General features: G+C 42.7%; 1 protein-coding gene across 2 annotated transcripts in view; it reads left to right on the top strand.

Moving 5' to 3' along the window:
* Positions 1-20,829, top strand: part of VPS37A (VPS37A subunit of ESCRT-I) — a 391,970-nt gene that overhangs the window by 109,664 nt on the left and 261,477 nt on the right. For both annotated transcript variants that reach the window (XM_086962586.1, XM_086962587.1), the window contains exons 5-7: positions 772-988; positions 1,071-1,141; positions 17,125-17,252. In XM_086962586.1, coding sequence (XP_086818712.1) covers positions 772-988; positions 1,071-1,141; positions 17,125-17,252 — 416 coding nt within the window. The remainder of the gene's footprint in view (positions 1-771; positions 989-1,070; positions 1,142-17,124; positions 17,253-20,829) is intronic.

Raw genomic sequence — 20,829 nt, 5'->3', positions numbered from 1 at the left:
CTTTTTATGTGACTGAGCCTCTCCTCCCTTCACTCTGCGGCCTTTGTCATGCTGCTTCTCCACTTCATCATCATGGTCCTCTATTTTTAGGTTTTTTAATCATAATGCTATAGCACACCTCCATACGCATTTATGAAGCAGTCTATACTTTCTCAAATGAGCCTTGAGGCATACAGAGCAGAGAAAACCAGTGGTAAGCTGGAGTCCACACCCTGCTTTCAAGGTTGAGTAGGCTACAGGTTAGTTAGTCCATTCAGCGACTAGGAAGCATTGCATCCATTTCTGATCAGCACCTACCCGATTTTCTGCAGCGGATAATCTTGTGTCGGAGTCTAAACAATTGCATTATGTCAATTGTTCCTCTACCACTGTCAATAAATGATTGCCCTCGGTTCTTCTGGAGAGAGCTAAGTCACTTGCTAACCTTATATGAGGCTGGTATCAAAATATTTTCTAAAGATGCTTTTAATCCCTTCTCTCACACTGGCTTGAGAGAATCCTTTATCAATGATGCATCAATAATCTGTATGTTTTGCGTAAACGTATTCTTATAATGTTTGTAAAAGTAATGCATTGGACATTTTCTGTTGTTGAAATAGAAACATTAGGGGATTTTTTAATACTGATATCAGATTCATCTAAAGAAAAGATTTTCTGGTCCTGAAATTCAATATAACTATCATTTTGATTGTAATGTATACATTGACTTCGTAGACTACTGCTTTAATACTGATTCCTGTTCATTAAGATGAGTTTCTTGTTTGTTTGTAGTTTATATAGTAACCCAGCTGGAATGCCTCCATATGCTCCTCAGGGGTTTACGTTTCATCCACCCTACTCAACTCAGGAAGCAAATAGAGCTGTTCCAGTTACCGACACAGTTTTGCCTCCGTCTCCAAACTGCTCTACTGTCAAACCTGCAGCTCCAGCCTACGGACTCATCGCAGACCTACCAATACCTGTTCCTTCAACAGAAGCGCTATCACAGGTTGAATGACATAATCTGCAGTGCACTGAGGCTCAAAATTGATAATTATGCTATTATCAGTTGTTTCTGTTCTTTTTTCTAGGTGGGCCTAAATGGGTTTAGCTACAAGATGCCAGATGTACCTGAAATTTTTCCAGAACTGTCAGAATTAAGGTAAGTTCAAGATGGGGATATTGTTTATCTACCTATTGTACATGAAAGCCTATGTTTAATAGTCCATGCCTAATCTCTTTATTACAGTCCTATATATGACCTCATAATTGACCTGTGATCAGAAATAGATCGCACAACTATACTCGATTAGAACACTGGAAGACAATGGAGTGCTCCGGGCTTCTAATGGCTGTTTAACACCTTGGCTGCTAGGTGTTTCCCCCCCCTGTGCTGGCACTCATATATTCCCATTGTTCATGACGAGCTCAGCTCGTCATCAGCACAGCTCAACCGTGCATCATGACGAGCTGAGCTCGTCATCAGCATCGAAAGGGTTAAAGCCTGGAGCAACAACATTCCAATGTTTGTACACAGCAGCAGCTGTGAACAAAGCCCTCATGGAGCCCTAGGGGATTTTATCCACCTCCGGTTCTGTGAGGCCTATGTTTTACAAATGAGGAAATCCTCCAGATCAGCCAATACCATACAAACACTATTTTTTATTTACAATCGACTTCAATTCAATTCAATTCAAAGAATCTTTATTCGATGATTAAAAATCACCATAAAAGCACACACATATTTACATGAATAAAAAGTCATTAAACAATTTTCAAGATCCATATGCAAAAGTATTAGTGTTAACGTGGAACACAGGCAAGAAAGAATATAACACTTTTAAAAAAGTTAAATCCGAAACATTTCATTCATCTCCCCTAGTTAGCCTTAAATGGACCGCTACCTTAATAAAATTCATTATACACCACAGTGTTAAGGGGTCCGATGCTTTTTGTAAAAAGGCTAATGCCTCCCTGGCATGTTCCAGTTTAGCTTTTTTTAAAACGTTTACAAGAAATTTGCGCCTGGGCATTGTAAAGAGAGGACAGAATAAAACAAAATGAAGGGAATCCTGCGGAGACCTTTTGTCGCAGCCGCAGGATCCCTTCTGTTCAATTGATGTTGCAAATCCAGCTGGTGATGCCAACATAAATGGGAGTAGGTTCAGTCTAAAAAGACACATCAAGAATCTATCCTGTGCGTTATGCATAAGATACAAATATGGCTCCATTCCCTCAACGCTCTTCACCAGGTTGTGGGCCCTCACTGTCTTTTTGAACCCTTCAGCCTCAGCTCTGCGTTGACTTTTCAGCTCTAGGAAAGCTTTCCTTACTTGCATCTTGTGCTGGGCTACAATTGTTGCAGGGTTAGTGAAGAGATTCCCAAAACCTAGTTCCTCTATAGTGTTCTTTACGTAATTGAGCCAGGGAATACGCATACATTTATCCCTCTCTAAACAATCCGATAAAATTTCTCTGCTTAGAGACGCATCAGGGTTAGCCCAGATTTTTAACCAGGCCACAATTGGCCTAAGTTTTACCAAATCATCTAGGTATGGCCTCCCTAATTCCCTATGTACTATGAAGCCAGAAGTACTTGGTGGTACCCTCAGGATGGATTTTAGATATTTGTTTTCTTCCCGTTGAATTATTGTGGTATTAACAAAGCCCCATACTTCTGCCCCATAGATTACTTTATAGCATGATATGGAGCTGTACAGGTTCATCACCTGTTCCGGGCTCCATCTATCTAACCTCCTGCCGTAACTTGCTATGGCCCCATTAGAAGCGATCATTTTACTACAACGCTCCTCCACCAGGGAGTTAAACTGTAAGGCGCCATCAAAAGTTACACCTAGATAAGGGAACGTTTTGACCTCTTCTACTATGTGGCTTCCTATTGTGTAAGTAAATTTAGAGGTAGTTTTTTTACCAGCCAGGAGCACATAGGATTTGCCCAGGTTAACAGAGAGATCTAGGGCACCCATAAACTTAACAAATCCGTCAATCAAGATTTGTAAGCTCCTGGGTGTGCGTGCGATCAGGACCGCGTCATCTGCGTAAAGCAGAACAGGAATATGACGCGACCCCACCCTGGGGCAATCTGCCTTTAAACCTAACAGATACTGTTCCAAATTGTTAATATAAAGGGAGAACAAACAAGGGGCAAGAATGCAGCCTTGCCGGACTCCACTCATGCAGGGAAAAGAATCGGTCAGTCCCCCCTCCCTGTTGAATCGAACCCTAGCCGTGGTGTCGCTATGCAGTTCCCTAAGTGTATTAATTAGGCCACTCTCTATCCCCATACTGGACATCATGTCCCTAGGGGATTTTATCCACCTCCGGTTCTGTGAGGCCTATGTTTTACAAATGAGGAAATCCTCCAGAGCAGCCAATACCATACAAACACTATTTTTTATTTACAATCGACTTATTTTATGTCATGTGGTTTTATATAAATTGCACATCGACCTTCCTGACACTTGTTGGACTTGTTCATCCGCAAAGTCAGATTTAAAACACTTGCTTATTACCTGCCCCTATGTTTATAATTTTTTTAAAGAAGTTTGGTTTCTGATTAATTCAATTCTTTGCTCCTCAGTTCCCTTTTCATTGGCAATCTATTTTTGGGTAGTTTCTCTCCTGAGTAGAATTCTCTTTCATCTAATGTGAACATTTTAGATTTACTACTTGCGGTTGCTTTTCAGCAGATTACCAAGAATTGAGAAGACTTTACTAAACTATCTTTCCCAGCATGGTGGAATGCTGTTTGTCATAATCATAGGTTAGATACGACCTATGTGCATCCTGTTTTTATTTCTATGAAACATTTGACCTAATGGTCACCTGTTACAATGTTCCTTGATGCTAACGCTAGGCACTCTTTTTCTCGATCCCCTAGTCAACAAGAAGTTTCTCAACCTCCTTGACTTTCCTTTTATTGATATCACAATTATCAGATTGTGCTTAGTATTGCTACCTTATTTTTTGTACACATTGTATTAATCTTTTAACCATTCACTCCAACCCACCCCATTTCCAATTCTGATGTAACAATTGTTTATATCCAGTTTTTCCTTTTATTCCTTTTATTCTTATTTGTTGATTGTTTACTAATTTATTATGCTATGTACTTGTGCCTTATTTTGTCTTAATGTATTTTTTTAACTAAAAAAGAACATGTTCTAATAGCCTTAGAACCTGCTGTAGCGGGCTCTACTGACCAGTAAAGGTCTGCTCCCTTGTTAAAGGCCCTTGCCTTCGGCAGTGTATTTGTTTTGATACGTAAATGGGGATTTGTATAGCAAGCAAACATACATAAGTAGTACATTCATGTCTATGTACTTGCTGAACATTTGAGGCTATATGTGGGTTTACCGTTAAAGAATATTGCATGCATATATAGTAAATTCTGTCTACACACATAAGAAAATAATTAACATAGCATGCCTGATTATTACTGAACAAATTTAAACAGCTATCTTGTACCCGAGCATGGGGTTTAACCTTGCCCCGAAAACATTCTTGTCACAAATAAAGGAAATGTGTGGGCTACACTCACCAATTTGCCTGAGAGTACCACCCTCCTCAACAGAACACATTTTGACAACATAGGAGCTGAGGTGTGAAACAAGCATAGTCGTCCTCTATGAAACCTTGAGCTTAACAACTTACGAGTCTCTGGTCAGGGTACAGCCCCCCGCCCCCAAATATGTGGATGAAATAGATTGTCTTTTATGCAAACTAGATTGACATTTTTGCCAGCAGAGATTGGAAAATGGTTTTACTCCATATATTTCTTCATCACCAGGAAAGAATAAGGTTTATGTTTGATCTGGGACAACTAAACAATTTTATCAAGCAAGAGAAGTTTGAGTATGCTGATAATATAACCAGGCCTGCAGGCTCTTCAAGAACAAGACTGGATGTTTTCTCCAGACCCGCAGAATGCTTATTTCAATTTGCCAACATTTATGCAAGAATGGAATTACCTTTGGCTTGTTATAGAAAATGACATTATCAATTTGCTTTCAGTCATTGTGCTGCATTTGAAGATCGCTAAAGTCTAAATGCTGTTTTTTACCTTCACAAGCCAGGCAGAATAGACATGCTTTGGGGCAAAAAGATGGAGCTGTTATGGCCTGGAATTTGTCTGCCTATCTGTCAGGAAAGGCAACCATAAAAGTGGCTTTTTCCATCAGACTGTTTTCCACCAATCAAGAGTTGGGACTGTAATTGGAAGTGCCAGATCAGTTCATCCACTCCTGAGGCATGTAAGGATATTGATCTCTTTCCCACTGGGAGGAATAGGAAATGCAGTCTGTTTTGAAGCCTCGGATCGCAGAGAAAACTTTTACTTGGAGATGCCCTGTCTCTACCATAGAGTTTGCAAATGCACTACTCATGTACACCAGTTCCTCTTAAGAATGTGTTCAAAAGATTCATTTTCACTAGGCTCATGTGATGAACCCGGACTGTGCCAGAGTGCCATGATAGCAGGACTTTTTGCACCTGAGTTTTGCACTTTAATACTGTCTTACATTAGTGGAGAATCTTCATACGCAGAACAGGGTTGGTTATTTCTCCCTAATCTCCCAGTGCTAAATTTACAGGACTGTAACTTGAGAATGTAGCCTTATCTTTGTATGAACTCCAAACTCAAGTTATGGAGATTGTGCCAGTGTGTAGATACTCTCAATGTAGGACAGTTTATTTGAGCAGGTGGGAGCAATTTGTAGCTTGGTATCTCAGTGATCCACTTCAAGTAGAGACAATTAATTTCCTTTAGTTCCCATTGTCATTAGCTGAAAATGGACTGAACGTTGGTGCAGTGAAATTCCACTATAGCTGCTTGCCTTTAGTTGCCTGACAAAAGCTCATTATTGAATTGTTTGATTAACAACATCTGATCCTGTATGTTGTCCTCTTGGGTAGGCTTCGAACCTTTTTAATACTTTCTAGATGTTTCTCACATTTCATGCTACTCATTCCTGCTTCAGTATGTTTAATGGAACATGGTGTTGTTTACCAAGTGTTTTTCATAAGCATTAATTGTTAATAAATATCCGTGTGGGTGTGTGGGATTCCAAGAACACAATTAATAAGTATTGCCAAAGCCAATAGGTTTGACTGGACAGTCTAGTGCTATGGGCACATTTTAAATGTTTTAGTGCAATCATATGCTGCACAAAAAAGTAATAGTAAAGAAATTTGCATCCACCTAAAAGTGCTCACCATGTTTACAACAAAATATGTAGAAAAAGTTCTCTAACTTGACTGTTGCTGGTGATATTCTTTTAAATAAGCCTTTTACGTGCCATTAATTTTATTATTATTATTCCTGTAAGAGAACAGGATATATCGCCACCTAACCAAATTGCACACCATTACAATTTTAAAATATAATTTAAACACACATTATTATAGCAATTTTAAAAAGAAACAGACAATACATCACTATTGAACGGGGCACCTGAAGTGCAGACAAAATAGCTTGTGTTTAACATAAATCAAAATAAATAAGAGGCATAAGAAAAACAAGAAGTCCAAGCGCACTTCAACTTCTCCTTGTCCGTTGGCCGACATGACGGAGGAGTCATTGAGCCCTAGCCCTCGTTTGGCGGGACCTGCACCTGTGTCTGTCACATGTTTCCCTCCCTTTCCAGGAACCACAGCAACCCCAGCCCAGCTTAAAGAATTCTATGACACCATTTGCCTCCTATTTGGGTGACCTGACCCTCCTGGTGCGCCTACAGAGGCTAAGAGGGGACTCCATTGTGTTCCGCGTCGGTGGCTCTGGCACTGATGCCACCAAATGGATCCAGTGGTGGATCCGGACCGGCGCCGGTCGCGCTCCTGCAACCTTCCTCAGCGCCGGGTCTTGCACGACTTCCGACGCAGCCAGCCCCATTCTTATCCCTGATGACTCAGAGCCGGATCGGCACCATCAATTCCAATTCTGACATCTTTGGATGCTGGGTCGATTCCTCAGCCTTAGTTTGAGGGGCTAGGAATGGAGGAAGATTTGCAGGGGTCACTGGATCCTTTCAAGACCTGCCTGAGCATGAAATGGACTGGTATGAGGAATACAAATTGTTCCTAACTTTTGTGTAGAAAAGTTTCAATTCTGTTACGGACACGGAGGCGAGGATTATGCTGAACTCTCTACTGTTTTATTAACTAACAGCCTTTAATAAAAACATATGATTTAAACTTATTTTATTTTTTAAAGAGCGAAGAAACCAACTTTAATTTTCTTTTCATAAAGAAAAACATTTAAAATTCAAAGTTGCATGAGTCCTTGGGAGAACTCTCCCATCACAACCAGTAGCATCACAGCTGTTGTCCGCCAGAGTAGCCAATCCAGGACTCTGATTGTTTGATATAGACTTTCCTTGACTGTAATCTCCCTCTTTCGTCGCGTGAGTCAAGCCTCCATCTATTTCTCACTGGTCCTGCTGTTTTCCTTCTGCACCTATGACCAAATATGGGAGTTAGGCTGGATCTACGTTTCCATGTACAGATACAATCCTTAAAGATCTGTTTCTGAAAACATCATCAACCGAGTCTTAGAGCATGCATTAATAATGTACATTATCATAAACTTTGTACTTGTGCCCCGGGTGGGATCCAGAAAGAGAAATCCTTCTCGCCGGGTGGGATAATCCTGATTCTTCTTCATGGACATGCCCTTTGATGGAACCCGTCTTTTCGGACACCATGCAGACATGGCCCTGGAGCGTTTTAAAGCCTTGCAGGCTACGTCCAAGGCCTTGGACCTTCCAGTGACCTCACGTTACCCCGTCTGCTTTTCGGCCATTTCTTGGCCACGGAAAGGGCTTTCAGCTGTGCCAGCCATATACCAGCCACAATATTCCGCAAGTTCAGCAACCTCTGCATGGCCATGGGGGCGGCTCCTTTCGGCCCCGTAGGTCACACGGCCAGAGGTCCCGTATTCCAATCCTCACCCTGCTGCCTCTAAACCTTCCTAGTCTGGCCCTTCAAGATCATGGGCGGCCAGTTGTTGGTAGGATCAGCCATCACGTCTACCTCGGGTAAAACATCACATCGAACAAGTGGGTTCTTCAGAAGTCTGAAGGGCTACTCGCTACTCTTTGAGACTACCCACCCCCCTGACTTCAGACCGGCTGGTGGAGGCCCACCTGAACTTGCTTCAGGAGGAAGTCCGGACTGTAATGGCCAAGGGAGCCATAGAGAGCGCGCCAGGGTCCGAAGTAAGCTGTGGTTGCTATACCCACTACTTTCTGGTCCGGAAAAAGGACAAGGACCTTCGTCCTATTCTAGCTCTGCAAGTCCTCAACTATTTCCTCAAAAAGGAAAAGTTCTAAATGCTAACTCTGGCTCAGGTCTTGTCTGCTCTAGGAGACTGGATGATAGCGTTGGACATGCAGGACGCCTATTTTCACATTCCCGTCCTAACTGCCCATTGTCGCTACCTGCGGTTCACGGTTTGCCACAAGCACTTTCACTTCACAGTGCTCCCTTTTGGCCTTACCAGAGCCCCTCAGATTTTCACCAAGGCGATGGCGGTGGTCGCAGTTCATCTGTGCAGATCAGGGCTCCAGTCTTCCCCTATCTCAGCAACTGGCTGTTGAAGGCGAGCTCACCCCAGACTGTCCTCTCCCACCTCCAGACCATAGCGAATCTCCTGCTTTAGCTCGAGTTCACTGTCAACGTGTAAAAGTCACACTTGACTCCCTCTCGGAGGCTCCCTTTCATCTGAGCTGTTCTGCACACAGTGCAGTTTCGGGCCTATCCCCATGCTACGAGACCAGGATATTCTGGCTATGACACTTTTCAGCCTCTATCCTGGATTTCAGTGAGACTGACTCTGAGGCTGCTGAGCTTCATAGCATCCTGTATCCTGCTATTGACACATGCCTGATGGAATATGCAGGCTCTGCAGAGGGAACTGAAACTCCAGTGGGCTCAGAATTAGGGGAATCTCTCCGACATGGTCCAGATCTCGGAAGGAACTGCACAGGATCTGTAGTGGTGGCTGACTAACCAACATTGGGTCAGAAGCAGACCCCTCTCCCTTCCCCAACCAGATCACACCATAGTGACAGATGTGTCACTCCTGGGATGGGGTGGCCATCTGGGAGAGATGGATATCAGATGACTCTGGTCTCAGGCGGAATCCGGACTCCACATCATGTTGCTGTTGCTCCGAGCTTTTCTAATTAAAAGCCTTTCTCCCTTTGATCAAAGGAAAGCTGGCTCAGGTGTTTACAGACCACATCACCGTCATGTGGTAGTGCAACAAACACGGCGGGGGTTGTCAAGAGGCCTTGCGTCTCTGGGCATGGCTCCAACAGCAGGGCATATCCCTGGTGGTTCACCACCTGGCAGGTTCCCTGAATTCTAGGGTAGACAAACTCAGCTGTCTATGCCAAGCAGCTCACTAATGGTATCTCCATCCTGAGGTGGCATAAGGTCTCTTTCAGAAGTGGGGAGAGCCTTGGTTAGATACGTTCGCTTCTGCCGAGAACACACAATGTCAGCAGTTTTGAGCTCTATAGTTTCCATGACGTCACTCGCTCGGCGACGCTTTTCATATTAAGTGGAGCTCAGGCCTCAATTATGCATTTCCGCCAATATCACTCATGTCCAGAGTGCTAAAGAAGTCATTCTTGTGGCTAAGGACTGGGCTCAGAGAGTGTGGTATCCTAAGCTTCTCCAGCTGAGCATTGAACCTCCGATCAGGCTGCCCGTTCTGGAGGATCTACTGTCACAGCAGCAGGGGAGGTCCTCCACTCGAACCTGTCAACTCTACACCTTCTTATCTGGAGACTGAGCGGTGGCATTTGACAACATTCAATCTTCCTCCTGAAGTCTGCGATGTGATTTTGGCAGCCAGGCATACCTCTACTGAGACCGTATAAACTTGCTGGAAGAAATGTGTAAAATATTGTACAGAAAGGACTATTGATCTTCTTTCTGCTTTCCTCAATTTCTCGCTGCTCTGTAAAGGCCCTACTCACAATAAAGCGCCACTCTAGACCTCATCATTGCCAAAGACAACTTCATGCAAATAGGAGCAATCCTACCCTGTGACTGGTCTGACCATTTTAAAATTCCCTTCCTCATCCTAGACAAGAGACTGGGTAGGCAGGGTCAACTTCTTAAAGCAAAACAAATGACTCGCAATATGAGAGACCTCAACATTACTTTGATAACCTCAATCACTAAAAATAGACTACAGCCTCCCTAATTTAACCAACCTTGATGATCTTTCGGAGCATTACATTAACACTTTTTCTAACAATCAGTACAGCAGCGGATGGGGCTTTTCTGGCTGCGCATTCATATGCTCATGGAATATGTGCAAGGAGGTCTTCCTGGTTACGTTTAACAGCTTTGAAACCTGAAACCCAGCAACGCATCATAAATCTGCCTTTCTCTGGCAGCTCTCTTTTTGGCTCCCACACCGATGAGGAGTTTGCCAGGAAGAATGCAGAGCTGGACACGCTGAAGTCTGTAGGCTTGGGAAAAAAAGGAATTCAAGTGCCTATACTGGCCTTACAAACGCAAGAACTACCATCAGAGTGTTCAAACCCCTCAATGATCACTGAGGCAATTCCAACAATCAAAGTCACATTTTCAAGGCCATAGATCCTCCAGAGACAGAGGAGGACAGCAACAGAAATCCTCCACCGCAACAAAAACCTCAGGCAAACAATGATTTTTCTGCTTCCTCTAGCGCCGTTTGGGAGGAAGTATCTCAAGTCATGTAGCAGAGTGTTGCACCATAACTAAAGGTCAGTGGGGCTAATTATACTGAGCAATGGATATGCACAACATTTTCGTGCACCCCCAAAGAACATTCCTGCAGTAAAATCACACCCTCACAAACTAATATTGCTACGTCGGGAGGTTTCGCTATTTCTTCAAAAGTTGGCCATATAAGAGGTTCCTCCTGCTCAAATAGGAAAAGGAGTCTACTCCAGGTATTTCCTTGTGCCACAAAAAGACCAAACACACAAATTCAGATTTATCCTGGACCTTCGATCTCTGAACAAGGTCATCCAGAAGGAGAAGTCTTGTATGTTGGCGCTGCATCAAAAATATCTGCACCTGCCGGAAAGGGCTTGGATGTTTTCGTTAGACCTCCAAGATGTGTACTTCCACATCCCGATTGCTCCACGTCATCGCAAGTTCCTGACATTCACGGTAGGCGCCAAACATTACCAGTTCAGAGTTTTACAGTTCGGACTTAAATCTGCGCTGTGAGTATTCGTTAAATGCATGGCAGTGGTTGCTGCAGCTTTACATCACCAAGGCCTGTTCGTGTATCCGTTTCTAGACGATTGGCTGTTGAAGGGTTCGTACCCCCAAATGGTGAGGAACCACTATCGGATCTGCCTAAATCTGGTACACCGCATGGGCCTTCATGTGAACAGGGAAAAATCGGTCCATCATCCCACTCAAATTCTCTATTATCTGGACGCCACCCTAGACTCCAGCATAGGAAAAGTGTTTCCTTCGGAGTACGGATTAAAGACTGTTATCAATGAAGCAGAAGTGCAATACCCTTCTTCAAGCACATCAACCATCAGTACGACAAGTGGCATCACCACTGGGGCCGATAGCCTCTTGCATTTTTCTCATCCCCAACTCCAGATTGAGAATGAGACAGCTACAGCAGGATCTGGAGGACAAATGGGACCAATCCTCAGGACATTGGGAAGATCGAATTCTCCTTTCGCACTCAGCAAAAACGTCCTTTGTCTGGTGGACTCGGCTGAACTACCCGAAGAAAAGGCTTTCTCTCATCACCAAGGTTGAAAATCAAGCACCCTGAAGCTTTTATAGAATGCAGGATCCTCGTGGTAGATTTTTTAATCCCTGGATCCTCGAATCCTGCAGTGGAATCCCGCTGTAGAATGCCACTCAGATAGGGCGTGCTGTCACAGCTTCTGAGCTGCCCACATGGGGAAAAGATTGCTGGTGATGATTTGGGGGGGAGAGGGGGGGGGGGTTAACACAAGTGTTTAGCCACACTCCTGGATGACTAGACTAGTACCAAGTAGTGCAAACCGCATTCTAAAGCGCAGTGCCTTGAACAAGGGGCGGATGGGGTGTCCAGTAATCCCATCAGACCAGAGGTGGATGTGAGTGAGGACAGTCGCCTGTTACAAGCCATGCAGATTACCACTGCCACCCATGGACATATTGTTACTTTATGTCCATATATTATCATGGGGTGCCAGAGATGTCCATCGTATGCAAGAGATTTCCACCACCATTTTGTCAGGGGTAAGTAGCAATAGCTCACAAATGCTACAGTATGTCTAAGATGGACTTAGATATACTCAGGAGATAGCCAAATGGCTTCAGTATGCCTGGGCTGCAATGTTGCATTCATGTAGATGGCTCAGCAAAACACCCCACCCCCCAAGAACACATGTTCATATACACTTATGTGTAATGCCAAGCTAACTCATGCACACTCGCACATTGGCCTATGTACACAGAGATTTGCTGCTCACACTTTGCCACTTCCTCTGGGAAATGTGCAGTTAACAGTGGCTGCATTGCACTCTGTCCCTCTCAGATCCAGCATCATATAATCATCTGCTGACCCTTGTCAGTGACAGGAAGAGGTGAGCACCCACAGTTGTGCTGAGCTGCCATCAAAGATCAGGACAATAGATGTTCTCATAGTGAATCTACCAGAAAAACTGCCTCTTTGTCAATGCCTCCATGTCTCCACCTTTCCTTCGAAGAAGCACCCCACTGCTGTGGACAAGAGAAAATGTCACATTGTATTTTGATACGCCAGATAAAAGAGCAGCTTGATAACAGCATCTTCTATGAATGAATGAATGAATGAATGAATGAAACAGCACTTCTATAGCGCAAGGCTACCCGGAGGCATCCCAGCGCTGACGCAGGTAACTGGGCAGAGCAAACACCTAGGGGAAGAGCCGCGTCTTTAACTGTTTCCGGAAGGCCAGATGATTAGGTTCCTTTCGTAAATACAGTGGAAGGGAGTTCCAAAGTCTGGCGGTATTATACAAAAAAAGCCGGCCCCCACTTCTGGCCTTCTTAATCCTGGGTATAATTGCCAGGTGGAGCTCATCTGAGCACAGCTGCCTGTTCACCCAATATGGCTGAATCATTGTATTATTGATTGGTGGGCCACTCCCTTCCAGCGACTCATGGGTGATACACAGAGCCTGGAAATTGACTCTCTCCTGAATAGGGAGCCAGTGGAGGGAATGCAGAGCGGGCCTTGCAGAGTGTCGATTTGAGAACCCCATAAGCATCCTTGCTGCGCAATTTTGCACAAACTGCAATTTCACAATTGCCGAGATCGGCGCGCCTAGGTATGGGGCATTGCCATAATCTATCCTAGCTAGGATAAGTGCCTGGATCATCTGCTTTTTGGCCTGGAAGGGAAGAAGAGGGTGCACTTTGCGAAGCATCCTAAGGATGCCATAACAAGAGGCAACAACCTTCCTGGCCTGAACTTTAAAGCTGAGGTCGTGATCCAGCCAGATACCCAGGCTTTTTAACTCGGTTTTAGGGGCGGGGGCAGGGCCCAAACAAGCTGACCACATTGTGACTGCTTTAAAGCACAGAGGATTGTCAAGTACCATAAGCTCAGTCTTGTCGCCATTCAATTTTAAATGTGACAGATTCATCCTCTTGGCGACTTTCTCAAGACAAAGGCCGTTGGGCGCCTGGTCAGAGTGATTCAGTGCTACGACCAATTGAGTTTTATCTGCATATGTCACTATGTGAACGCCAAAGGGGGACATATTATCTGCCAGCGGAGCGAGTGGGGCTCAAGGATGAGCCCTGAGGAACTCCACAATATAAGGGGATACACCTTGAAAACTCTTTCCTCCAGAAAGGATTACAGCTACGATAAGGCTATACCTGTCACCCCCACACCTCTTAAGACTGGGGACCAGAATTCGGTGGTTAACTGTATCAAAGGCTGTGCTAAGGTCGAGGAGGATTATAGCTGACGACCCTCCTGTGTCAAGAATCTTTCTAGATTCTTCGACAACCGTACCTTAGCGCTGGTGATAACCAGTTTGAGAGGGGTGGAGAAGGTCATGAGATTCCAGGAACGAAGAGAGTGTACAATTAACAAGTTTCTCTACAATCTTACTGATCACGGGGAGGAGCGAGATAGGGTGGTAGTTGCCCAGGACAGCAGGGTCAAGGTTAGATTTTTTCAGCAGGTATTTCACCATTGCTCTTTTCCACATGGGAGTAACCGTATCCAAGGAGAGGGAGGCATTGATCTAGTCCATGATGGTCGGGGCAACTATCTCCGCTGCCAGCTTCAAAATATTGGGTGGAGCTGTGTCTTTTGGCAACCTACTTTTAACAAGTGTCAAGATGGCTTGAAACAATTCCTGGATTATGGGGGGGGGTGGCCTCCAGGGTATAATCTCTTTTTAATGGACCAATATCCTCATGCTGGAATTTAATATTGCTATCATCTGAGGGGAAAATTAGGTAAATATTTTGGATTTCATTGAAGAAATAATCTGCATGTCCGTTGCAACGGCGGCCGGATATATCTGGTACATCTGGAGGGAGGGGGGCTTTGAGTAATTTTTTCGCCGTTCAAAATGTTTCTCTTGGGGAGATGGTGGCTAGGGAGATCTTTTCCTCATAGTCCAGTTTCTTGCAGGGGGAGAAATCTTTCCTCCAAACCCTTTCAATTTTTTTGCACATTTTTTTTAATTCCTGGAGTTCAGGGGGCAGTCTTATTGGGCCCACCTTTCTTCTAGATCAATTTTTTCTGAAAAACCTGGTCAAGCTAGTCTATCATTTTAAACTTATTTCTCCTGGAGAATGGCACATCTTGTAACTATTACCTCTTCTAGGTCTTTTGGGGATTTCCAGGTAATATTTACACCAGTGCCTTAAAAAAATATATATAACGTCAAAGTGGTTCCTTGTACTCTTCCTTTCTCTCTTAATTATAGAATTCCAGAGTTCACATAAGTGAAGATTATCCTTTAGCTATTCTATCCTTAGCCACTTTGAGGCAAAGAAATCCTTCACTTATGGGAGCGTGAGTGCTCTTAGATGAAGGATAATCTCCATCAATACATTTTGTATGCCAAATATCACGTTGCTCACTGTAAAAAGGCTAACACACAAAGAAGTGTCTCTGCTATTGTTCTCTCAAATATATTTTCCGCAACACCGTTACAATATTTGGGAAGTATTCCTGCTCCAGACGTAAGGTGGCATCTTTAACCTTTAATGGATAAGTTGATGTTAAGGAGATGTCTGGGGAAGCCAAGTGGGCTTCCCCAAAACAATCTGTAACTATTGGTCTCTAGAAGCAAGATCGATTGGAGCACTTACAACACATAGCAGTGTTATATGCAGATCCTGTGTGAATCTCTTTTTGTGATAAGACTGAAAAATTTAATACAAAACTTAGACAAAAGTATTAAAAGAATACACTAAGGCTAACGCTCCACACATGTGTCTGTGCAATACAATAATATTAATAATCCATTGTCCTCATTGTAGAATTGGGTTCTGGTGTGTTAGGTGGCTATTATAACTAAGCGGAGGGGGACAAGAGAAATGGACAAGGTAGACAGCTTGAATCACGTGCACTTTTATGAGAGCTTAACCAAAAAAGTAAAAAGTAGTGCTTCAAAATTAAGCAGTTGAAGAACACAGGCAATGAGGCCTGCCTCAGGGGCGAGACAAACACAAGTGGGGGAAGTAACGCCCACGCAAGCAAACAAATAAGAGTGACAGTAAAGCCACCTATGGTAAGCGGTGGGTAGGCTCTAAACTCACTGTAATCTGACAATAGGTCTGTTTGCAAACAGACAGCTTGCACTGACTGTTAGACGATTCCTAAAAAGGGTTTTATTTTTTGTAGTACCCAGTTTTTAGATACTTTTGTTATATCTCACACCCAATTGCTGCCACATTGCTTGCTGGCTGGTTATAAACATAACAGTCATCTTAGAATTGTATTGTACAAATTCTAGTACTGGTTTACTAATCTAAGATGGCAGACATTTTTATATTGTCAAGTGGCTTGGCCGCACAGAACAGCGAACTCTGGCAAAAGCAGCTAAAAAATGGATGGTAAAGAAAAGAAAGTCCCACGCTTGTTCTTCGGCACTGTTGGGGTACACAAGCACTGACAAAGTCGATGGGCTAACTTTTGTGCGGCAAACCTATTGACTTTGCCATTCGGATTAAGTTGGCACACGTACTGACCTTCGTTATTTCAGGGTTGGTTCACTATGTTTATTTTTCAGGCATAAGTCTGACTTCCACCTAGAAAAGGTGAAATTTAGAATATCAAATAGATGTTTAATATGAGTGAGATGTAAGTTTGCGTATGGTATGCAACCTTTGCATACATAACATACAAAAATATGTAGAATAGATAAGAATATTTGGGACAGAGGGAGAATATTACAAGTGGACTTGAAGATGCAACAAATACTCGTAAAGTAGTACATTTTTGAGTACTCAGGAGCATAATTGAATTTATGATCCTGCTGTTTTCTGTGAACCAAAGAAATTCCATAAATGGCGTAGAAAGATAAAAAAGAATTCTTCATCTGTAATTACAGTACAGAATTAAACACATAGCCAGAAAGATGAACATAATAATCCGTTATGCCTAAAGCTAATACATGCTAATGTAGCATGTGCTCTAAATAAGTTTAGAAATATATTATTGGTATGCCACTTACTGACTTCAAAAGAACAGAAATGTGAGTACGCTTTGTTGTGGTTGGTTCACATTCATACTAGAATGTCATAGCAATGTCAACAAAGAGTGTTTGACTCAATTAACTTACAGTAGTAATACGATAATACATGTGGGTTAGGATAGTAGGGGCAAGCTTCCAGTGTACATGAATAACATACCTTTTTGTATGTCCGCTTACATGTGTAGAATGCACATCACTGATTAGAGAGTATTATATCACTTGCTTGTGCCAGCGTATATCTTCCAAAGTGCAGTCTACAGAAACAAATCACCACCTTTGTAAAATTGCCTATCTGTGTTTTATTAGAGCTTTTAATCTGCCAAGTGTATTTAAACAGGTTTCATACAGTGGAAAATTGTTTACCTTATGTGGAAGGTTTATTTTGATGTTACAGTGCATCAGAGCTCAAAGACATGAACGACCAGGAAGACCTGTTATTGGAGCAGTTTCTGAATCTCCCACTGCTGAAACAGGTCATCATGGATAAAGATGAATTAGTGAAAAACATCGAAGAGCTAGCAAGTAAGACTTAACAAGTTTAACTTATGTATTATATGGAGGATTGTATGTACGTAATGCAAGCATAAAATGCTTAATATGATCAGCAACAAATAATTCAGAATAGGTAGCCTTTTTTAGTGAGCCAGAATGTGGTGTTACTACTGTCACTTTTCCATTGTACAGCCAAAAATATGTTCAAGATTAGCATAAGGTCATGACATTGTAAACACTGATATTACTTATTGGTGTTGTGTTTCTTGCTTCTGTCAAAATAGTTGACCCATTCACATAGACCAAGTAAAACACCATTACATCCTCGGATCAAAAACAATATCCTTCTGCAAAAATGTCTTGTCAATAATATCGATTACAAAAATAGTGTTGGGCTATACTTAATAGTAAGTAGAAAAATATATAGAAAACAATATTGTTCCCCGCTAATATTGTTAAAAAACATACAGAAATATTGTTTTTTAATATTTATATATTTTAAAATATAAATCTTATTTTTTTAATATATAGCATTAATATAATGTAAATTAAATACATTTAAATAATGTTTAATACTATATATATATAGTCTTTATTCGATACATATTCATAAAAGACATATACATTTAAAACAATAATGACTTAACAATCCATCCTCATTAAATAGCAAAATGGCACTAGAAATAAGTCTATAATTGCTCCATCAATAAATACAGATATACAATAAGTTATTGTAAAACACATTTAAAAACACAATAGGATATCAAAAGTCCCAGGCCATGGTACAATAAATCAGAATTTAAATAAAAGCGGATTAAACATATTCCCATTGTGGTAGACCTATCGAATCCAGTGACAATGTTAATTACTCAGTCTGTCGGCACGGGTCATCCACATACCATGTAAAAATTTGGCGATCGCGATTATAGTTGATTCCTTTCTATCTGTTTTTAAAATCCTTAATGCTTCGGTACCTGAAGTAATCCCCATCATCTGGCAAACGGGCTTCAGCCATTTGAACCTCAATTTCTTGTAAACTGGCCAAACAAATAAAATATGAGCTATTGTTTCTGACTGTGTCGGGCAGAACGGACATTCCGTGCAGGAACCTGTACCCCATTTACCACTAAATGATTTAATAGGAAGGGTACCTATCCTAAATTGGTGGTACCATGTCCTATCACTGGGTACCGTAATAAGGTCCAGTACACTTCAGAGTCAGATGCATGTTGGTCTCTAGAAAGTCTCTTGACAGTGAGGGACTCGTCCGAGACATAAATAGTTTCATAGTGACCATACTCCAATATAGCCCCCTCCAATCCTTTCGAGATGGGAATGCACGATTTGTCTGATTTTGCCACAGCCAAATAAGGCCCATATCAGTATACATGGCCTTTACCTGCCTTAGCCATGAAATTTTGCCTGCACTATCGGCGTCCCTGATCTCAAGTAGGGCTTGTGCATACTGCGTGAGCTTGGGGGTGACCCAGAGCCTCCTCCAGTAGGCCACTGGTCTCAAGCGCGCCACATTCTCTAAAAACTGGCTTCCCAAATCATAATATAGCGGTATTAGTGGAGTAGATTGAGGCAGACCTGTTATACCACTCATAAATTTATTTTGCGAGGTCGTAAGTGCTGCTAGGTTGCTAAAACCCCATAATTCAGCCCAGTACAAAACTGAAGCTGCAATTTGTGCGTTATAGATTTTTAGCACAGGGGCAATCTGCTTCGTAAAGGATAAATGGTGTTCTTTCAACAGAGCACCAGATAGTTGTGCGTGTTTAAGTAACAGCTGATCCAAGTGTGGATTCCAATTTAGCCTAGAGCCTAATGTGATGCCAGGATACGTAAAAACATGTGTCTGCTCAAGTATACAATCGTTCATGGTGACTCTCCCTCTTACAGTTTTTTGTTTGTGTAGCACCATGAACTTGGTCTTGTCTACGTTAATTTTGAGACCAAAATCCCGACAGAACATCTCAAATCTCCCTATCGCCTTCTGCAGGCCTTGTTGGGTTTTTTAAATTGACAGGGTGTCGTCGGCAAACATTAACAGGGGTATCTCCCTGCCATTTAAAGTTGGAGCATCAGTTGGATGGTCCATAAAGTACTGGGTCACCTTGTTAATATAAAGAGAAAATAGAGTTGGTGCCAGTACACACCCCTGTCGAACCCCTCTAGCGATCTGGAATCTATCTGTCACTTGGCCTTGTTGGCCCCAGCGAACTTGAGCAAAATTTGCATCATGAAGTTTAATTAAAAAAGCCAGCAGGTCCAAGGGCATTCCCTGTTCTGCAAGGACACTCCACAACTTGGCTCGCGGGACTAAGTCAAAAGCCGACTTTAGTTCTACAAAAGCGGCATATATTCTACCTCCATTAAGGATCGCCACTCGCCAGTAAATTAATAGAGTCTATTGTGCTCTGGTGTGAGCGAAACCCGGCCTGTAAAGGTAAGAGGATGTCAAACTCGTCAATCCAACCCTGGATTCTACTTAACACAAGCCTGGCTGTCACCTTCTGGATACAGTCGATTAAACTAATAGGCCTGTAGTTACCAGGGTCCGATCTGTCCCCCTTTTTAAAAATGGGCATAATCTCTGCACCCATCCATGACTCAGGGATTGGAGAACCCTTTGAGGTGGCATTCACTAAGATCTGTATGTATGTTACCCACAAAGCCTTATTATGCAAGAACAGGTCGGCAGGAACACGATTGAGCCCGGGTGCTCTGCCTCTCGGTACAGTATTAAGTGCAGCTTCAACTTCCTGCTTGGTAAAATGCAGCGCAGGATTACCAACTTGGGTGATCGAAGGACCCTGGGATAATTCACGTTCTCTGGCATCATTGTCAAACTGTGTCTTAAAGTGTGAAACCCAGAGTTTGGGAGCTACATGGTTGATCGGCGGTTGGCTCTGCTTTCCCCTGCCCCACTTAACCAAGTGCCACAATCCAAACATGTTCCTGTCTTGGCTAGCACAATACAGCTCTTGCCAATGTTCCTCGTCCCATTCCTTTTTAGCTTTGTATTGCGCTAACTTGTACTCCACCCATGCGTTGTGGATCCTGTCCCTGTTCTTGGATCTTATCGCCATTGCTATGCTTTGTATGCCACCCTACATGTTTTCCCATACCATGAGTCAGCCGATGCCTTAGCAGAGTTTTTTTGTTTTTACAATATTAGATATAAAAAAAGCCCTTAAGCTCATTAAAAAGTTCAATATGAACAGAAGTAACATTGGACTTATTTCCTGTTGCTCAAAATAGTTTTGGAGGTCTGTGGTCGCCTTAGTCACCAAATTATTGATAGCCTCCAACTGATCCTCTTTATTTATTAGGTTCGACCATTTTACTCTCCTGGTGTCGTTACTTAGATGTAATTCTACACCAGCAAGAATTCCATCTTCTATGCAATTGCCTACTGGTACGAGTGCTCGCACCAGGGGATTATGATCATTTCTTCCCTCTCCTGGACAATCATATCTAATAGACTAGGCCAATATTCCTTGTTAATGAGTACGTAGTCTATGCAACTGCACCTCAACCAGCTTCCATAAGTGGGGGAGCCATGCTTGTCAGATTTCCCCCTCCCATTGATCGCCCTTAA

This window comes from Lissotriton vulgaris, chromosome 3_1 (genome assembly GCF_964263255.1).
Source record: "Lissotriton vulgaris chromosome 3_1, aLisVul1.2, whole genome shotgun sequence".
NCBI classification, from domain to species: domain Eukaryota; kingdom Metazoa; phylum Chordata; class Amphibia; order Caudata; family Salamandridae; genus Lissotriton; species Lissotriton vulgaris.
Note: the sequence above shows the minus strand (reverse complement) of the source record. Positions and strands in the feature narration are given on the sequence as shown.